This window comes from Rosa rugosa, chromosome 2 (genome assembly GCF_958449725.1).
Source record: "Rosa rugosa chromosome 2, drRosRugo1.1, whole genome shotgun sequence".
In the NCBI taxonomy this organism is placed as follows: Eukaryota; Viridiplantae; Streptophyta; class Magnoliopsida; order Rosales; family Rosaceae; genus Rosa; species Rosa rugosa.
The window spans coordinates 32,845,731-32,864,398 of record NC_084821.1 but is presented as its reverse complement, the minus strand read 5'-3'; the positions used below and the strand labels follow the sequence as shown (position 1 = coordinate 32,864,398).

The window sequence follows — 18,668 nt, the reverse complement described above, 5'->3', positions numbered from 1 at the left end:
TTTCAAACAAATTAAAATGGTACATGGACTTGTAATCTCAACACACTTTTAGTACATGATGTCAATAATACTATTAACGCCATTATTCATTTTGTCTAAGGGTAATTTAGTATTTTCTATTATCCCTCTCCTCTCTCTCTAAGTCTATCCCCTAATCCCTCCACCGCACCTAGCCTGCTTCCTCTACTCTGTGATTCAAACAACACCCATAGCAAATTTCAACCCAAACAAAGCCAAGTCCTTGAGCAATTCACAGCCCAACCCACCAGCCACTACCACCGACACTCACGTACTCTTTCAAATCTTCTCTTAGCTGCACTAAAACTTTTCAAAAACAATCACAAGTCGCTGAAGAAAGGAACGAGGAACTGGAGAGAGAGAGAGAGAGAGAGAGAGAGAGAGAGAGAGAGAGAGAGAGAGAGAGAGAGAGAGAGAGAGAGAGAGAGAGAGAGAGAGAGAGAGAGAGAGAGAGAGAGAGGATGAAGGCCGAGTTGCAAAAGACGTTTGAGAGGCTCAGAGTGGCAGAAGAGGCGAAGGAGAGGTTATGCTCACAGCTCGAAAGCTTCACGGGTTTCCGGTGAGGTTTTACAATTCCGGCCAAATCGTGGCGTCTCACCGGTGTCAGAAGCTTCCTCTCGTCCTCTCTGACCTATCCACGGTGTTGGTTTGTCTAGATGATAAGGCATGAGGGAGAATCGAAGCCGGGAAGCTTCGGTGCTTCCGGCTACTCCGGTCACCGTTGATGGTAAATGAGGTATGAAACTTAACTCTTCGAGGTCTGCATGTTATATACTTGGTTTTGATTTTAATTAAGGTTTGAGAAATTTAAAGTTTTGGGTGATTTCGGCCACCGTTAAAACCACTGTGTGTGGCGGCGGTGCTGGCTGTTTGTGAAATTACAATAATAATAATAATTATAATTTCTCTTGAGAAACTCGTTGACAAAAGGCTAAGGTGCGGGTATCTCGCTCTCTTTAAGGAGATTCAAGCCCTCTGCGGAACAATGCCGATGCACCATAAATCTCTTGACTTGTCCCCTCCAGGATACAACAGCCCAACAACAAGTTGTACGGCTCACACCAATCTGCACAAATTGGAGGAACCCAAAACTCCACCAAAAGAACACCTTTCTTTGGCCAAAAAACACACAAGACACTTTGGGGGATTTTGGAAAGAAAGTTGATGGGTGAATAGTAATGTTTTGTAATAGTATTACGTAAAAGTAAGAATCTGTTTTAGCATGCAACAAATGCTGCTATTTATAGGCTCTTAGGACACTCCCTACAATTAATAGGGTAGTAACCAAAAGCCATAGGTTACAACAATTAAAACCCAAAATAAATCAAAATAAAACATCATGAGTTACGAATAAAATTCAAAATAAATTCTGAATTTAAACACACAAATAAATTCAGATTTTAAACACTTGAGATTTTAAAAGCAAAATAAATTCACCCAAATTTAATTTCAATAATAAATAAAATGTTAAAATGTTACAACATTCCCCCACTCATTTTAATATTTAAAAAATAAATATAAACCAAAGTAATCGGCCAAAGACGAACCATTATGCGTCATGAAGGTGTGCTCTGCATTTAACCTTCACTTAGTGAAACAGCAATCCCTACTCCAGAGTTGATAGTGGTCTCAGACTTGAACTACAATTGCTTAAGAAAAAAATAAGGACTATTGCTCACACATAATAATTCAGGTGTTAATATGAGCTTTGTTAGCCAGCACGTTACGGCATTGTGCTTATCCTGGTTTTCATGAGTGTATTTCAAGAATAAGCCCAATTCTCATAGAGAGCGGCCCCACTCTCACACTCATATAGGTAAAATCCGTCAAGGATGCTCTTATAACTATGACATCCCACTCATATGAGCTACAGATTTTATTAAGAGTTTTAAGTGAACTCAACCTTCATATACGTTACAAGATTAATGCACTTACATCATAGGGATGAGTAAAAAAATATAGTGCATTTTTTCTTACGGCCACCTTATGATTCGTTTTTCCCATTGAACCTAGTTTTTAGGATCTCTAATCACCGGGTTGGGTGTCCTCATATATGGCTCATGACGATATGGACTTCAATCCCATCCCCCTCGGTGTACTCCAGACCTTATCTCTTGCCAAGCCCTTGGTTAAAGGATCTGTAAGATTATCACCTGATTTAACATAATTCACATTAATAATTCCATAACTCAAATATGAATCAATATAGGTCTAGATTTACCGTTATAATAACGGTTATTTACTCTACCAATAGCTGCAGTGCTATCACAATGAATCAATATAGGTGGTATAGGTTTTTCCCACAAGGGAATTTCATGCAATAAATCTCTCAACCAATTTGCTTCTTCACTTGCTGAAGCTAGAGCAATAAGTTCAGCTTCCATGGTTGAATTAGAGATTATTGTTTGCTTCTTTGATTTCCAACAAATAGTACATCCACCTAATATAAAAATATAACCAGTGGTAGAGAGATAATCACCTGCCAGAGTGTTCCAATCGGCATCACAAAAGCCTTCAAGTATAGCAGGATATTTTTTTATAAAATAATCCATAATTTTTAGTACCAAGCAAATATTTCATAACACGCTCAATTGCATGCTAATGTTCTTTACCTGGTTTACTTGTGAACCTACTAAGTACTCCAACTGCATATGCAATGTCAGGTCTAGTGCAGTCAGTTGCATAGCGCAAACTGCCAATTATGCTAGCATATTCCTTTTGATTAATCACATAATTTTCACTTTCAACAGGAAATAAGTGAACACTAGAATCAAAAGGAGTAGACACATGCATAAGCCAACATAATCATAGTTCTTCAAAATTTTCTCAATATAATGTGACTGATCAAGAAAAATACCATCACATGTTTTTGTTATTTTCATGCCCAAAATAACATTGGCCTCACCAAGATCTTTCATATCAAAATTGCTCTTAAGCATAGTTTTTGTCTCATCAATAACATGCAAATTTGAGCCAAAAATTAAGAGATCATCCACATAGAGGCTAATTATTACATGTGAATTTTTCCAAGATTTATAATAGATGCACTTGTCACATTCATTTGATTTATAACCATTTTCAATCATGTAGGAATCAAGTTTTTCATGCCACTGTTTAGGAGCCTGCTTTAAACGATAAAGGGATTTAGATAAGGACTAATTTCAGTTTACCCCCCTGAGGTTTGGGGTCGTCATCATGTTAGTCCCTCTAGTTTCAATTTAATCAGTAACACCCTTGTACTCTCCAAATTCATCAGCTATGTCCAATTTTTGGACCTTATTTGGACGTTAAATCTGACGTTGGGGGCCCACTGTAAGGGGTAAAACAGTCATTTCAAGACAAAAAATCAGAACAAAAAATACCCACTTTAGGGGATAATCCGACGTCGTTGGCCTAAGCTCCACCATCCCCATCCTCCTCTTCGCAGCCCAACTCCTCTTCCCCATCCTTTAGTATTCCTCCATAGATGATTCTATACCTTCTCCACCTTCTAGACAGGTGCAGAACTCTCACAACTTCTTCTTCATCTTCGAGCTTAGAATCGTCGTCAACTACTCTCACCGCCGGCACGCACTATTTGGCCTCTCGCTGCAAACCTAGCACCTCACCTCTTCTCCATCATCATCTCCCCAATTGAATAACAAAGTTAAAGTTAAATGACCAAAGTGATATATTTAAAAGGTGAGTGACCAAAGTGTCGAATAGGTAAAAGTTGAGTGACCATTTGTGATATTCTCCCTTATTATTATTATTTTTTAATCCACAATAGGTTTGACATAGTTCAAATTCGGGCCAGCCTAATTTGTCAAATTTTTTTTTTTTTAAATTTACATTGAACCAGGCGATTCAGGCCCATTTTTCAGGATTTTTTTCTCGCCCCTACAAATTTTTGGGGTTATTATCACAAATGGTACCTGAACTATACCTCAATCTTATTGATGATACTTGAACTTCAATTTTGATCACAACCAGTACCCGAACTTTTCGATTTTATTTTAAGGGTCTTTGACCCAAAGCACCAAAATAAGCAAAAATTATCTCATTTACCCCACTAACAGATTTTTGTTCCCACTTACCCTGTTTAAAGAGAAATGACAATTTTACCCTTGACTTAATTAATAAACTACATTTATGCCACTCTTCTCTTCCCAGCACGACACACTCTCTCTCTCTGCGCGCGATCTTCGATCTCCGACTCTACCTCCGGAGCAGCGACGGCGTATCTTCGATCTCCGACTCTACCTCCGGCGCAACGACGGCGTCCACGCCTGAAAAAGACGACGACGCTCTCCCTCGACCTCGCCGCCCGCTTCCCTCCGGCCACCTTCGAAGTCATCAACGCCGACAAAATTGCAGGTTTCTGGCAGATCGATCTCTCCTCTCTCTCTTCTCTCTCTCTCCTTCGCGCAGGATTGGGTTCTGTGGGAAGTTGATATATTTGAGATTCAGATGCGGTCTCCGGCGGGTAGACCCGCCAGGCCTCCGCCGCTTCCACATTCAAACTCTTTGGATTTCGAGTCCAGCTCTCCGTCCTCTGTCTCGATTTGAAGAATCCGAGATTTCATCAATGTCACCGCCGGTCTCGGGTTCCTTTTCGTCGAGTCCTGGACTAGCCCAATTTCGGTTCCAAACGACGAAGCTCTTCTGTTGGAGCTCCATGACACGATCCCGGGTCTGCAACCGGAAGGAGAAGGGGAGGTGGGTGCCCATATCATTTTTCTGGGTGCCAAATCTGTTTTTTTTTTTAAGTAATGGGACAGATGGAAAAGGAACAAAAACAGTTTTTGATATTGACATATGAGTAGGGTAAATTAATTTCTTGTGATGCCTCTTTTCATGATGAATTCAAAGCTGCAATATATATTATTGGGGGGTAATAGACGTCTATTGCCCTCTTATTAGGGGGCAATAGACGTCTATTGGAGGGCAATATACGTTTTGAATTGATGTAATCTCTTTGTTTTTTTTCTGTAATCAAAGTTTTATTTGTCTAAATTTAGGGAGATTAATTCCCATTATGGCGACTGAAAGTCCTATTGGGGGGCAATAGGCGTCTATTGGGGGGCAATACATGGCTGATAGTCGTCTATTGGGGGGCAATAGACGTCTATTAGGGGGCAATAGACCAAAAGTTCTATTGGGGGGCAATAGACGTCTATTGGGGGGCAATACATGGTTGATAGACGTCTATTGGGGGGCAATAGAGGTCTATTGCCCCTTATTGGTGGGCAATAGATGTCTATTGGGGTAATAAACATTTCCGGTGAGGTTTTTTGAAAGGTCCGATGGGCGGCGGCCGGTGACCGGAATCCGGCGAAAGTTGGCCGGAATCCGGAGGCCGGTGACCGGATTCCGGCGGCCGGTGACGGGATTCCGGCGAAGTCTCCTATGGTTTCTCTCTCTTCCATTTTCTCTCTCTCTCTCTAAGTAACAAAGGGTTGAGGGGTAAAATGGTATTAAAAAAAAATTTAAAAAAAAAAAAAAATCTTAATGGGGTATTAGGGAAGACTCCCTTAGAGTGTATTGGGTAAGAGGGAATTAAAAAAACTTAATGGGGTAAGTGGGAAAAAAATCCCTAGAAATGGGGTAAATGGACAAAAACCCTTATTTTAAATGGTACCTAGAGCCACCTCCGGTCACTATTCTGACTAAAAACAGCATGTAAGGCGATCATAGTGATGATTTCAAGGGTTGCAATCATATATAGTGATGATCTTTTTGGTAATAGACTTGCTTTGAACCTTTTTTTTTTTTTTTTTTTTTTTTTTTTAAGATTTGGCTTTTTTTTTCTAGAATAGTGACCGAAGGGCGAAGGTGGCCTTAGGTACCATTTAAAATGAAATTGAAAAGTTCGGGTATTGGTTGTGATCAAAATTGAAGTTCAGATACCATCGATAAAATAGAGGATAAGTTCAGGTACCATTTGTGATAATAACCAAAATTTTTGTTTGTTTTGATTGAAACTATAAGCTCTAAACTCTGTAGACAAGTTTTGTTTATGAAATGGGTTTTTAGAACTGAAGCAGGCGAGAAGGAATTAGCAGCATAAACCAAAACCCCCGAAGCAGCAGCAGCAGCATTGCAGACAAAAGAAAGAATGAAGAAGGTGATCTCCCTGATTCTGATGGGCTGCGGAGGCGTTGGCCGTCAGCTCCTCCAACACATGGTCTCCTGCCGACCCCTTCACGCCAAGCAGGTACATCTCATTCTAACTCTACATGATACTGATACTTGTGTACAATCAATCAATCACATTGTTTTGGGCAGGGAATCCACCTGAGAGTTGTGGGAGTATCTGACAGTAAATCCTTAGTTGTTGCGGCCGACGTGTCGACTATGGAGTTGGCTGATAATTCTTTATTGCAACTTTGCCGGATCAAGTCCGGTGGTTCTTCTCTGCACACGCTTGCCGCCTCTGGTGATTTCTGTCTTTCTCTCTGTTTACAACAATAATCTCTCTCCTTTGGGCGTTTTCTTATGCTTGTTTGCTACTGCTGCTCCTGTTTATAAAGGTCAAGTAGAGGTATTCACCAGTTCTGAATCAACCAAAAAGATTATCGATGTTGCTGCACTCTTGGGTAAATCAACAGGTAAATCAACTCTTGGGTCGTGTTCTTACAGATTGTTTACATCATGTTTTCTTTTTGGTTAACCTGTGTTCCCATGTTTTCAACCTCAAATGTTTGACTTTTTTTTTTTTTTTTTTTGCTTTTTGCATAGGTTTGGCTCTTGTAGATTGCTCTGCGAGTTCTGAGACTATTCCACTGCTCACCCAAGCAATTGATTTGGGATGTTGCATTGTCATGGCAAACAAGAAGCCTCTTACTTCAACAATGGTAATAAACACTTTTCGGTAGCATTATTTTATCTTAGAAAAGCAATAGAAAGGTTCATTCTATATATTTGAATACGGCTTCCTTCTGCTATTTGTCAATCTGCTTACTCGTGTGCCATTAATTTTAAGTTAGTTTGTTTTCCACACTACCCATTGAAGCAAGAGTTTATCACCTGCAGGAGGATTTTGACAAACTAATTTCACACCCACGTCACATACGTCATGAGTCAACTGTGAGTTCATTTCTTCTTGATGCAGTCCCTGATAAATGTTAATCAAGATATATGTAAACTACTATATGCTTAGAGATAACATGCTTATAATGTATGGCTTATTGTTTGTGTGTGTGCCCGCGCGCCTTATTGTTCATGAGAATTGAGAGGATTCCAATGCGGGTGTGCACATATATTTATATGCCTGTTTGAACCTACTTTTTTCCACTTGTTTTAGCCTTTTAGATATCTCTTTTTGCAATTTAGGGCTTTAAGTTGATGAAGGCCATGAGTAACCCAGATAAGATAAAGGGCACAATATGTATGTCTTGCATATGGAGAGTTTTGTGCCAAGATATATACTAATACAATATACTAACAGAAAACATTAATTTTAGCACTACTATCATTATCATTAGTCTCATTACTATTAGCGATGCTTGCTGTTGGCCAGAATATTACTATTGATTTTAGCACTACTATCGTTATCTATTACTGTTACTTTTCTGGGTTTCCCTAAAAAGTCTATGTAACAGAAGTTATTAGAGTTTTAATTGACTAACGTATATGCTCCGCAATTATAGACTGAAATTGTAAGAAAGAGTGCTTATTGAGATTGGGAATTTTGGTGGCAAATTATGTTTAGCCCTTTCTTTGCATCCTCAATAGCCGTCACATATCTGTTATATTGATCCATACCATATCATATATATGTAATTTATGTACCATGTTCCAGCTGATTATAATTCTTACAATCTTACTAGGTGTTAATATAGTTATAATTGCTGAATCTACTGTTACCGTGCTTCCAACTATTCATCATATTTGGATTTGTCATATTCACCTTATGTAAATAGATTCTTGAAATAGTTTCTATAATTTTCATTGATTTGATTTTAGATTTGGTAGGTTGGTGCCGGCCTTCCTGTCATATCATCCTTGCATCGCATTCTTTCATCTGGAGATCCCGTCCGCTGCATTATTGGGAGTTTGAGTGGTAGCAAACTTTTCCGTGGAATTCAGTAGAAAAATTCTGTTACATTATGTTTTTCTTTGGCTTTCTTTCATTTTCAATGTAAGCTACCTGCATATGTTGCTACATATATCCAGACACTGGTGATTATATATGTTGCATCTCATATGTATGTTTTAGGAACATTGGGGTATGTTATGAGTGAGGTCGAAGATGGAAAGCCAATTAGTGAAGTTGTGCGGTCTGCTAAAAATCTGGGTTACACTGAACCAGGTACATATGATTTTAGCTTTTGTTTATTTTATTTATTTATTTTTTTATGTTTTCTCATTTTTAAAAATTTCATTTCAATAAATCTCTCATAATGAAGAAGTCAGGTCTTGAAATTCTTCACTGTCGGTCATAATTGCAGATCCACGTGATGACCTCAGTGGGATGGATGTTGCAAGAAAGGTTTGGATATGGTTTCACTTTTGAGCTTAAATTCATGAAATTATTCATTTCTCTTCTCTAGGCTTGCATCATAAATGTGATCAAAAGGTAAATGGTACTGCCTTCGTAAACAATTAGTTAAGTATTTTAAATTGAACATTCAGCTTCACCATAAAAACAAAAGCGCGCTTTCACATTCGATTGATATCAGAAAAGTGTATAACTTTGAAAATACTATTTGAATTTGACCTAAAAAAAAAAAAGAAAAAAAAAGAAGAAGACAGAAAAGAGTATGAAGGATACGTATTCTATGTATGGAGCTATAGGCTCTCTTTTAGTTTGTCTAGGTACTTCTTAGTACTCTCAGGAGTCTTTATGGTTTTAATTAGTACTGAAATCTCACATAACTAAACTGAAAAGGCAAGGAAAAAAAAAACTGAACAATTCATCTGAAGTGATGCATATATGAAAGGTTAGAAGATTGTATCTACTTAGAAAATCTTTCATTTGATAAGGGTATAATTGATTTAATATTGAAGTTTTTGCAATACCTCATAAATTTCTCATATCATCTTTAACAGGCTTTGATACTTGCTAGGCTTCTCGGTTGGCGTATTAATTTGGATGACATTAAGGTGGGTACTTTAAATGTAGATATATATTCCCATATACTTGCTCAACTGTAACTTTTTGTTTTGTTTTTTTTTTTCATTTAAAATGATTTAAAAAAAAAAAAAATTGTTGTGGCTATTTGGTTGTATAGATTGAGAGCTTGTATCCTAAAGAAATGGCACCCGGTGTAATGTCTGTGGAAGAATTTCTGGGAACTGGGCTACTATTGCTTGATAAAGATATCAAAGAGAGAGTCTCTAAAGCTTCTTTGAGCGGGAATGTGCTACGTTATGTCTGTGTGATTAAGGCCTCAAGGTACTATTTCTATTTGGTTTTATTTCAATTCGGAATTTGATAGGTTAAGTCGAACATCCTTGAACACATATTCATGTGTGTTTTTTTGCTAGTTTTCTGTGTTTCAGTATGCATGTCTTAACTAGATGCTTTCATCACTAAAGTGTGGAGGTGCTTTTTAAGTCTGTTATAAAGGTACCAGGGTTCACCTAATGGATTATTTGGATAAGTAAGAGGGAAGTGAGGTTGAAGCAGATGGATTGAATCTGAATGAGTGCATAAGATATACTTTTTTTGAAGGGGAGATTCATGCATAAGATATATTTAAATCACATAGATTGGGTTCGGTTAATCATCTACTGAAATATAAAATCAACTAATTTTTTACCAGTCTATCTCCAATGGGCGAGTGTAATCAAATTGATGTCTTTCCATGCTGGCTACAGTCTTGATTCTACTGCTCATAGATTGGGTTGGGTTTGTATCATCTACTGCAAATATAAAATCAATTAGTTTTTACCTGTCTATCTCCAATTGCTGAGTATAATTAAATTGATGCATTTCTGTGTTCGCTAGTCTTGATACATTATCTTCTTCTTATTTGTTCCTCTATAGTGTGATTAAACATTTTGACCAAAATGAATGTAAAGTTGTCTGAATTTTCATGCACAAGTTGTACGCCTGAGTGCTCTCTACATTAGTTAGACTTGGCTCTTGCTCTTAATTGAGTAACAAAGTATTATCTATGTATCTCCGTATTTTAAAATTTTTATTGCATATTTCCAAAATCAGAAAAAAAAAAAAAAAAAAAAGTTAGCAGTGTTATGATTCTTTCAGAGCTCATGTATGAGAATGCGTGTTTCATCTCTTGGTTAACTATAAATTGGAAAGGAGTAGATACTTGAATATTCTAGAAATTATGATCATCTCGGGCCATGATAACAATATATGTAAAGACACACCACACACACACACACACACATATTTCCCCAGATGATTACTGACCTGGTGTAGTATTTGGTGAGGGTTAGAACTTGAGTTTACCGGCTTTCTTAACGTTCTAGTTAATTCTCACAACAATTGGCAAGGGTGAGTCTTGGCTGAGATCCTTTGTGCCAGGATGTAGTTCAAAAATTTCATGTGGGTAAACATCAGTGAGCAGAACAAGTTAAGTAGGATCTTGATAAAGGTTTGACTGGCAATAAGAATTGCCTTGACTTGGGAGGTGATTGGTCGTGCATGGTCAAATTTCTGCTCACAGATTCTGGCAATTGTTATCTCCCTTTCTCTTTGAATGTCAATCTTTTCTTCTTATTTATAATTTGAATTTCTTAGTTCACGGTCACTTTTCTCCTCTGTTAACACAGGACTGGATGACTCTTGGTTTTTTCCCCCCTTATTTGATGATTTTTTTTTTTTTTTGAATTTAATTTCTTTCTCCTGTAAATCTCAAATCAATGGCCAGAGTTATACACGATGACTGAAATTGCCAAATTGAAGTTTACAATTATAAGATTTGAAATATGAGCAAACTACAGGCACAGAAAACACAGTTAGCTCATTATATCTTTACACTTTGCAAGTTAGAGGAAACTGGGACTGAAAGAGGAGCCTCCACTTCGGACCCAGTTTTAAGACCAATATTTATTGGAACCCAAATTTATAATATAAACACATATAATGTAGTTAAGTAGGCTAATTGGAGAACAGAAAACATAATTGAGACTACATGCATCTTACTAAACAATTCTTTACGACTTTTTGACCCTTTCAAGGGGAAAATAGGCCTAATTTTTACTTTTCTTCATTCTTCATGATCATGAGCTTGATATGCAGTAACTTTAGTGTTGAATTAAATCCACAATGTTTAGTACTTTATGGAATTGATTTGTACTGGACATAATTCTTGTGTGTGTGTGTGTGTATCTTGCTTACGCAGCAGTTACCATTTGTATTACATAATAATTCTGGTGGAATTAGCCTCAAGTTTTCTAGTGACTCTTTCATGCGATACTAACTATCAAAGCTTTTGGTAGGTGTGAAGTTGGCATTCAAGAGCTTGCAAAGGATTCTCCTTTAGGAAGACTGAGAGGAAGTGACAATGTGGTAAGTCCTCTGAATTTCTTCTCATTTTGTTTACTGTTAAATGAAGATAGAATGCTTTTAGCCTTGTACCATCAGACACAATCAGAAATTTTAGCTTGGAGTTATTATACAAGTGGGAGATAAAATATAAACCTTACAACATGTACTTCATCCATGTGTTGTATTCTAGTTTTCAACTTTTCATGGATGATATATCATTCAGAAACAGAGGTTGTATGAAATTTATTTGCCAAAGTTTTCATTGGAAGGCATGAGGGAAACTTTGGAACTCTTTTATAGATGGTCAACAAAAAGATGAGTATGAGATCGAATCCTTAGTTTGAAACTTAGAGTTCGAGGCTTCATGTGTAGCTGGGATTAGGGTTCTGAGTTCTGTGTTTTAAATGACATGGAATTATAATCTGAAGTAATTACTTTAATTGAGGACAAAAGCATTATTGTCTGTCAAGAGCAGTGGTATATAATTTACTTCATCAAAGGAGATTTTGGGGAAATCGTCTGAAGAGGATGATCATTTGTTATTAGTTTGTTTCCATGTGTTGAGACTGTTATGCAGAAGAACCAATGCTGTGGTATGTTTTTATATGAGATATAGGAACTAAATGATCAGTGCAAGGTTCTGATATGTTGGAGGCGCAAGATAAGGTTTATACGGTACACATTGTATCATGATGGTTGCTGCATATATTGGCCTAGTTTCATGTCCACTAGTTACACTTTTTCTTCAACTTTAGAAAAGAAAATAAAATTTAAATAAAAATCTAAGCGCAAATCTTGGACTCTCAAGGAATCAATCATAAGGTTTTATAATATCAAAAATCCAAAGAATGAGCTGTTGATGGTTTCAAGAAGTTTGTAGTCACAAATTCTTAGGTTTGATATATTTGCTTAATGAACTGACTTTTGGGTGATACTAATACAGTATCACTAAAAAATAAAGTAAAAAACTTGTAATACAAAAGATATATGGCCCATGTATTTTTCTGTATTGCATCATTACTCTTGTTCTTTCAAAGAAAATCTGTTATATATATGTTTGTGTGTGTTCCCACAAGTCTTTCTGGCTCACTAGGTCTATGTTTATGTAGTACTGTCCTCTTACCAAGAAATTGGAACACCATTTTGCTAGGATTGCAAATCTGGTCCATTGATCAGGGAAATCATATCTGAATACGGTGGGGAGAAGAAAGGATTGGTGTTCTTTTCGATTTGTTTGGGTGGAAAAAAAGAAAATGAATTTTGAATGTGGGGTAGGAGCTCAATCTTTTCTGGGATAGACTTTGATTCTGGTTGTCCTTATGGGCATCAGTTTCTTCAGAATTTAGGATTAATCTTTTCTGCTTTTTTTTTTTATAAAATAAAAAAAAAAAAAATTGGAATGCTGTTGTAGTTTAGTTTTATTTATTTATTTAATTTGAGTAGCCTTTGTTGGCTTTGTTTTTGCTTTCCCAGTGGTACTTTTAGTGGATTTCTTATCCACTGTTGTGTACAGCCTCTTTTTTCTTTATCAAATTTGAGGTAGGAATGAATGTAGAATCATGTCTGAATACGGCCTTAATTCACAGTTTAATAAGTGACATATATATGGCAAGAGGACATTACTGATAGGTGACTACTGCCTAGGATTGCGATGGGCTCAGAAATGATAGATATGTTGATTTTTTTTTTTTTTGAATAATGATAGTATCTTGATATATAGATTAGGTTTAGAGAATAGAGAGGATTCGTGGCTGCTGCGATTTTAGAGAAAGGAAATGAATGGGAAGAATGTAGATAGGAGGGACAGGAGAAGCTAGAGAAGATACAAGGTTAGGTGATTGGAATATAATATGTTGGGGTTCAGGGGACAAAAGTGATTGTCAAAGAAGAAAGATAGACCAAGAAGAAAAAAGCCACATGTCTGCATCATCTGGGCAGTGCGTCGAAAGTTTACGCACAGGCAGAGAGAATTAGAGGTGTAAAGGGAAGGACTGAGGGGGAAGATAAGATTAAAGTACGAAAAAAAAATTGGAATAAGAGTAGTGTACAATTACCGAATTATTTTTGGTTCTTGAATTTATAATCATATTTACATAGAAATACTTGGTGTATACCGGACCTTTCATGTATGTCTGCCAACAATTTAAAGTTACTTAAAAGTGATTACAGGATACTGGACCTTTCTTTGATAATATGGACAAATTGTGAACATTCTTTATTTGATATACGATTGCAGCTGGAGATTTACAGTAGATGTTATAATGACCAACCACTGGTCATTCAAGGAGCTGGAGCTGGCAATGATACTACTGCTGCTGGAGTCCTTGCTGATATCATTGATATTCAAGATTTATTTCCCTGAATAATTTCCTTGAACGGTCATTTTCTGTAACATGGATTGGGAAACTGAGTGCCTATTAGAATCTTCAAGTAGGAAATACAATATGCAGAGGAGGTTCTGTTGATCGTTAGCCATGTTGAAAGAAAGAATGTTGCAGAAACTGACGAGCATTTTGTAATAACATGGATTTTCCTTGTCTTATTAAATTTCTTTTTTTCCTGGTACAAATCTTTAAATGAGTCCTTTACTTCTCAATTTCCTTCAGAGGTCTTTCTTTTCTTCCATAATGCAGTCAGAAGTCCTTCATTAACAGCAATATTGACAGAGTAAATGCTCTTCCCTTAAGCTTTGTCTTGATACTGTATAATCAAAATTGACTGAGATGGACAAAAATTATCAACTTTTTAACTCCGGATGGCGAATAAGAACACTAGTTGTAGCTAACACAAGAAGTGGAATATTTCATTACTTATTTAGAATAACTTGATGATAGTTAACATAGAAAGTCTTGCATACATCAAAGTGAGATATATCAGAAGTCTGCTACTTCAGTTTGATCGAAATAGCAGCCTGTAGGTCCTCCATCTGGTAGAAGAGCCAACTTGAGAGGACCTGCAGCCCCCTCTTGCAGAGTCATTGTCCCAGTATGCCAGTTGAGATCGGTGTTGACAAAACCGGGATGCACACAGTTGATGAACATTTTGGGATACTTTTTGGCAAGGATTCTTGCGTAGGCGTTCAGGGTTGCCTTTGAAATGCTATATGAAGGCAGCATCATTGTCCATCCATTGGCTTGAAGTGAATTTTCTTTGAAATCATGCAGGAATCTTCTCAGAACTGCATCCACTTTCTCCTCTGTCAATGCTTCTACATTTCCAAGTTCATTCCTTATCTCTTCACTTGGAATCCTCTGCATTAAAAATGATCAGTGACATAATGTTGGTTAATTAGAAAATTGCAATTTTGTTTTTCTTTTGCCGGTCAATTAGGAGTTGCAGATTGAGATCATATCAAGGATTTGATTCCACGAGAAGACAAATAGGTCAATGGTTAGGTGTTCATAACAGAACATGTTAGACTACTTATCGAGAGCAAGATGTTCTCTGGTCTAGTTGATGAACGATAACAACTATGTCTAGATCGATTTACCTTTAGTTCACTCCTGAGAGATGAGACATTGACAATTCTTGCTCCTGCAGTAGAGAGTTTCAAGAGTGGGAGAAGCGCCTCTGTCACTCTTTTGACACCATAGTAATTGGTGTTCAAGCATTCCTCAGCCTTTTCGTAAGTTGATTTTATAGCACCTTGAACTTTGTTGACTGCTTGACCTGAAAGCTGAATCAAAGACAAAAACAATGTCTTGTGAATTAGTTATCCAAAATGTGGTAATTAGTTCCTGTTACTGATCCAATTAAGTAGCTTACCCAAGAGGTGGGATCAATGTTCAGGGCTTTGAGTTCTTCCTCAACAACCAAAACTCCACTAGCTCCAGCGTTATTAACCTGAACTCAGCAGCAAGCAAACCCATAAATACACTTGAAGGGACTTTGCCAAACATTCATATTAATAGTCTAACAACATAACATGTTAAACTATACCTTAGACAAATTAACTCTTAATTGGCTATGATTCTTTGATTGGTCTTACCAAGATATCAAGCCTGCCAAAGGTGTCATGTATGAAATTTGCCAAAGACTGGACGCTAAGTGGATCCAACACATCAAGCTGATGGAAGACTACATTGGCATGAAGATGATGATCATGATGGAGCTTGGCTGTGGCTTCCCTTCCCCTTTTCTCATCTCTCGCCGTCAACACCACCACAATGCCTCGGCATGCTAGTTGCCGGACTACCTCAAACCCGATACCCTTGTTCGCGCCGGTAACCACCGCGTACCTACATACACACCACTACACCATCACTATGTAATTTAGTTCACTAGCTAGCAGCTGCTTCTCTTTACACACATGTAGATGGTTAAGTTGTGAAGTATATAATGAAAGAGAAAAATTCAGTCACCGTCCCCAAACTATGCTGCCAAGGTCAATTTGATACCCGAACTCTCAAAAGTATCAGTGTGATACCCAAACATGTATTTTGACATCAACGTGATATTTCCGTTAAAAATTCCTAACGGGACCGTCTGTTTACTGACGTGGCAAGTACGTGGGCCCCAAAAAAAATGTAAAATGACCAATTTACCCTTTTTTAATTCATTTTTTTCCTTTTCATTTCTTTTTCTTCTTTCTCTTCTTCTTCTTCTTCTTTTCATTTCTTTTTGTTCTTTCTCTTCTTCTTCTTCTTCTGGGATTTTCCTCTAGCCAAACCGCCGCAACTTCCGCCGCAAGCTCCGCCACCACATTTCCTTACTTACCTGAAATCGTCATCAGCCACCAGCCACCCACCCCAATTTAATGATTTTAATCATCAATAGTACAATACAAGCCAATACAATTCGATAGCTCGATCAATCTAATCACGGTGAAATTGCTAAGCAATGGCAGCGCCCAACCAACAAACCGGTCAACCAAGCTCCCATGTTCATGTGCTTCTTTAAAAACTTCTTCTCCTCCTCATTTCCTCATCCTTTGAGATATTAAATGCCAAACTCACTTTCTATAATCTGCTTCTCTCGGCATCAGACAACTATCTTCTCTCCAACATCAATCTTCTTCCCATGCTTGCCAACTCTCTCTCTCTCTCTCTTCTCATTGTCCAGACTATGATGTTCCTCTCTTGCTCTTGCTTTTTGCTTTGTTTAAGTCTCTGACTTTTGTCAATGCCGAACTACTCATCATCTCTTTTTATCAATTTGATCATCTTTCTTGTTTTTTTTTTTTTATAGTTATTCCCTCCTTTTTCTTCTCCCCACATCTTCCCCATTGTCTGCCACATCTTCCCTTTTTCTTTGTTTACAATTTCTTTTTCGCATGCTTGCACACTCTCCCTCTTTTCCTTGTCTGGTGTATCACCTTCCTGTCATGCTTTTATGTTATTTTTAGTCTCTTTTTTCCTTCCTCTTGCATTTGTTCCTCCACTTTTAACGATCAAGCTCTTCTTTTTGCGTCCAAGGCTCCAAGCACTCTCCATGTTCCAGAGAACGATCTTCTCTACCTTGTCTCCGATCTTGTCTCTGCCGCCTTCTCCGAGCCTCCCAGCGGCTGGTCCTCCCTCCACAAGCTCGCCGTTCTGCTTCTCTTCAATGTGAACACACCCAATCACAATCACAAACCCAATAACCATAACATCAACCATCCTCAATATCACACACCCATAATTTACCACAAAAAAAAAAAAAAATCTAATCTTTACCCAAGCCGTCGATGAACGCACGGCCACCGCCACCATCAAGGCTGCTTCTCTTCAATGTTAACAAAGAAAAATAGTACAAATCTTTGAAAATGGATTGAGGAGGAGGGGAGGAGGTCCTTGAGGGAGGTGTAGGACTCGGAGCTCTTGAGGGAGAGAAGCTCCAGGTCGAGCTGCGGCAGCCGATGGCGCGGCGTCACGGCGCCGTTTGGGGTTGGGAAGCTGCAGCTATGGCAGGGCTTACTGGTGGGAGTGGTGGAGGAGGATAAGGAGGAGAAGAGGTGGCTGAGCTTGGTGGGGACGACGACGGAAGTGGAGATGGAGTTGCGAACCGGTCTCCCAGTTGGTTGCGCAGGACATCAGAGCCTCCTCCTTGTCGCCGACACCGGCGACGATCCCCGCTGCTCCGACTGTTCTTCATAAGCCACAAACGCTTTCGATTAAAAAAAAAATTCTCCATTTCGGCTGCTCTTTGTAAACCCACAAATCCATTCCCAGAAAAATAACCAATTGTGATAGAAAGGAGAGAGGATCAGATTGGCAAAGGAAGAGAGAGAGACAGAGCTCGATCTCATTTTTTTCTTTTTTTCTTTTTTAATGTTTTTTCTTTTTAAAATTTTTTTTTATTATAATTAATTAGTTGAGAAAGACAATTTTACCCTTACCACATCAGCAAACAGACAGAGCCGTTAGGAATTTTGGACGGAAGTATCACGTTGATATCAAAATAGGTCTTTGGGTATCACATTGATACTTTTGAGAGTTCGGGTATCAAATTGACCTTGGCAGCATAGTTTGGGGACGGTGACTGAATTTTTCTCATAATGAAAATATGTATACCTCTCTGCTCCCTGTGGTCGTTGAATGCTTCCCATTGTTGCAGTAAAGCTTGGATTATGGTCTTCAAGTCTGAGGAGCTCAAAAGGTGTTACGGGTGACCAATCACTGCCTAGCAGGGGGGTCTTTTGGGTATTGTACATTTAGAGAGCAGGGGCATTTTTGGAAAGGAATAAAAAATTTCTTTGTTCTGATTGGATAGCCCTAAAGCCACGTGGTGGGGAAACCCCCACCTAAGAATTTCTCATGCTTCAAACTAAATAATTAGGGATAGAATGATTAAAGCAATTTCTTAATTTTTTTGGGGCCGGTTTCAAGGACAAATGGGGTATTCCATACACATGTAGCATCACGTGCCAGTATTAGGAGGACTCAGTCCTCCATTTCCGTTTACTTTGGCTCTTTCTTTAACCTGGTGTCGGTGGAATTTTTAATGACAAATGCTCTTAGATTTCCCGGCTGCGAATCAAACTTTTTGCATGTCTCTCTTCTCACAGTTCTTTTTTTTTTTGTCAGACAACTATATATCTTGAGTTCTTGACTTTTAGGGGCCTGTTCCGGGGTGTGGCTTAACCCTTTTGGGTAGATCTGCTTCACCGCTCTATTCCATGTTGGTGTATCTTGGTAGCCTAGCTGATTATATGGCCGGATCGGTTAGTGTAGGTGGAGATGGCGAGGGTTGATACTCTTTCCGAACTTATCTTTTGTTTTTAGCTGAA

The 18,668-nt window shown here is 38.1% G+C and overlaps 2 protein-coding genes across 2 annotated transcripts; one reads left to right on the top strand and one right to left on the bottom strand.

Moving 5' to 3' along the window:
* Positions 1–6,024: 6,024 nt before the first annotated feature.
* Positions 6,025–14,038, top strand: LOC133733620 (uncharacterized). Its single transcript, XM_062161263.1, has 13 exons — positions 6,025–6,085; positions 6,116–6,214; positions 6,286–6,436; positions 6,531–6,608; positions 6,739–6,854; positions 7,033–7,086; positions 7,975–8,062; positions 8,219–8,311; positions 8,451–8,491; positions 9,052–9,105; positions 9,234–9,397; positions 11,413–11,482; positions 13,698–14,038. Exons 2-13 carry the CDS (start codon positions 6,116–6,118, stop codon positions 13,821–13,823), a joined length of 1,134 nt encoding a protein of 377 aa, XP_062017247.1. The 5' UTR covers positions 6,025–6,085; the 3' UTR covers positions 13,824–14,038.
* A 174-nt stretch (positions 14,039–14,212) lies between these two features.
* On the bottom strand, positions 14,213–18,042 carry LOC133728427 ((+)-neomenthol dehydrogenase-like). Its single transcript, XM_062155842.1, has 5 exons — positions 17,953–18,042; positions 15,450–15,699; positions 15,227–15,304; positions 14,952–15,137; positions 14,213–14,712 (listed from the first exon to the last, which is right to left on the bottom strand). Exons 1-5 carry the CDS (start codon positions 17,985–17,987, stop codon positions 14,335–14,337), a joined length of 927 nt encoding a protein of 308 aa, XP_062011826.1. The 5' UTR covers positions 17,988–18,042; the 3' UTR covers positions 14,213–14,334.
* Between the last annotated feature and the right edge of the window lie 626 nt (positions 18,043–18,668).

Excerpts from the sequence above, each read along its gene's own strand:
- LOC133733620 (XM_062161263.1), top strand. The coding sequence starts at position 6,116 with ATGAAGAAGGTGATCTCCCTGATTCTGATGGGCTGCGGAGGCGTTGGC. Across the intron at positions 9,398-11,412 it reads TGTGTGATTAAGGCCTCAAG|GTGTGAAGTTGGCATTCAAG; the intron begins GTACTATTTCTA and ends AGCTTTTGGTAG. Across the intron at positions 11,483-13,697 it reads TGAGAGGAAGTGACAATGTG|CTGGAGATTTACAGTAGATG; the intron begins GTAAGTCCTCTG and ends ATACGATTGCAG.
- LOC133728427 (XM_062155842.1), bottom strand. The coding sequence starts at position 17,987 with ATGGGAAGCATTCAACGACCACAGGGAGCAGAGAG. Across the intron at positions 15,700-17,952 it reads CGACCACAGGGAGCAGAGAG|GTACGCGGTGGTTACCGGCG; the intron begins GTATACATATTT and ends GTGTGTATGTAG. Across the intron at positions 15,305-15,449 it reads TTGGCAGGCTTGATATCTTG|GTTAATAACGCTGGAGCTAG; the intron begins GTAAGACCAATC and ends TGCTGAGTTCAG.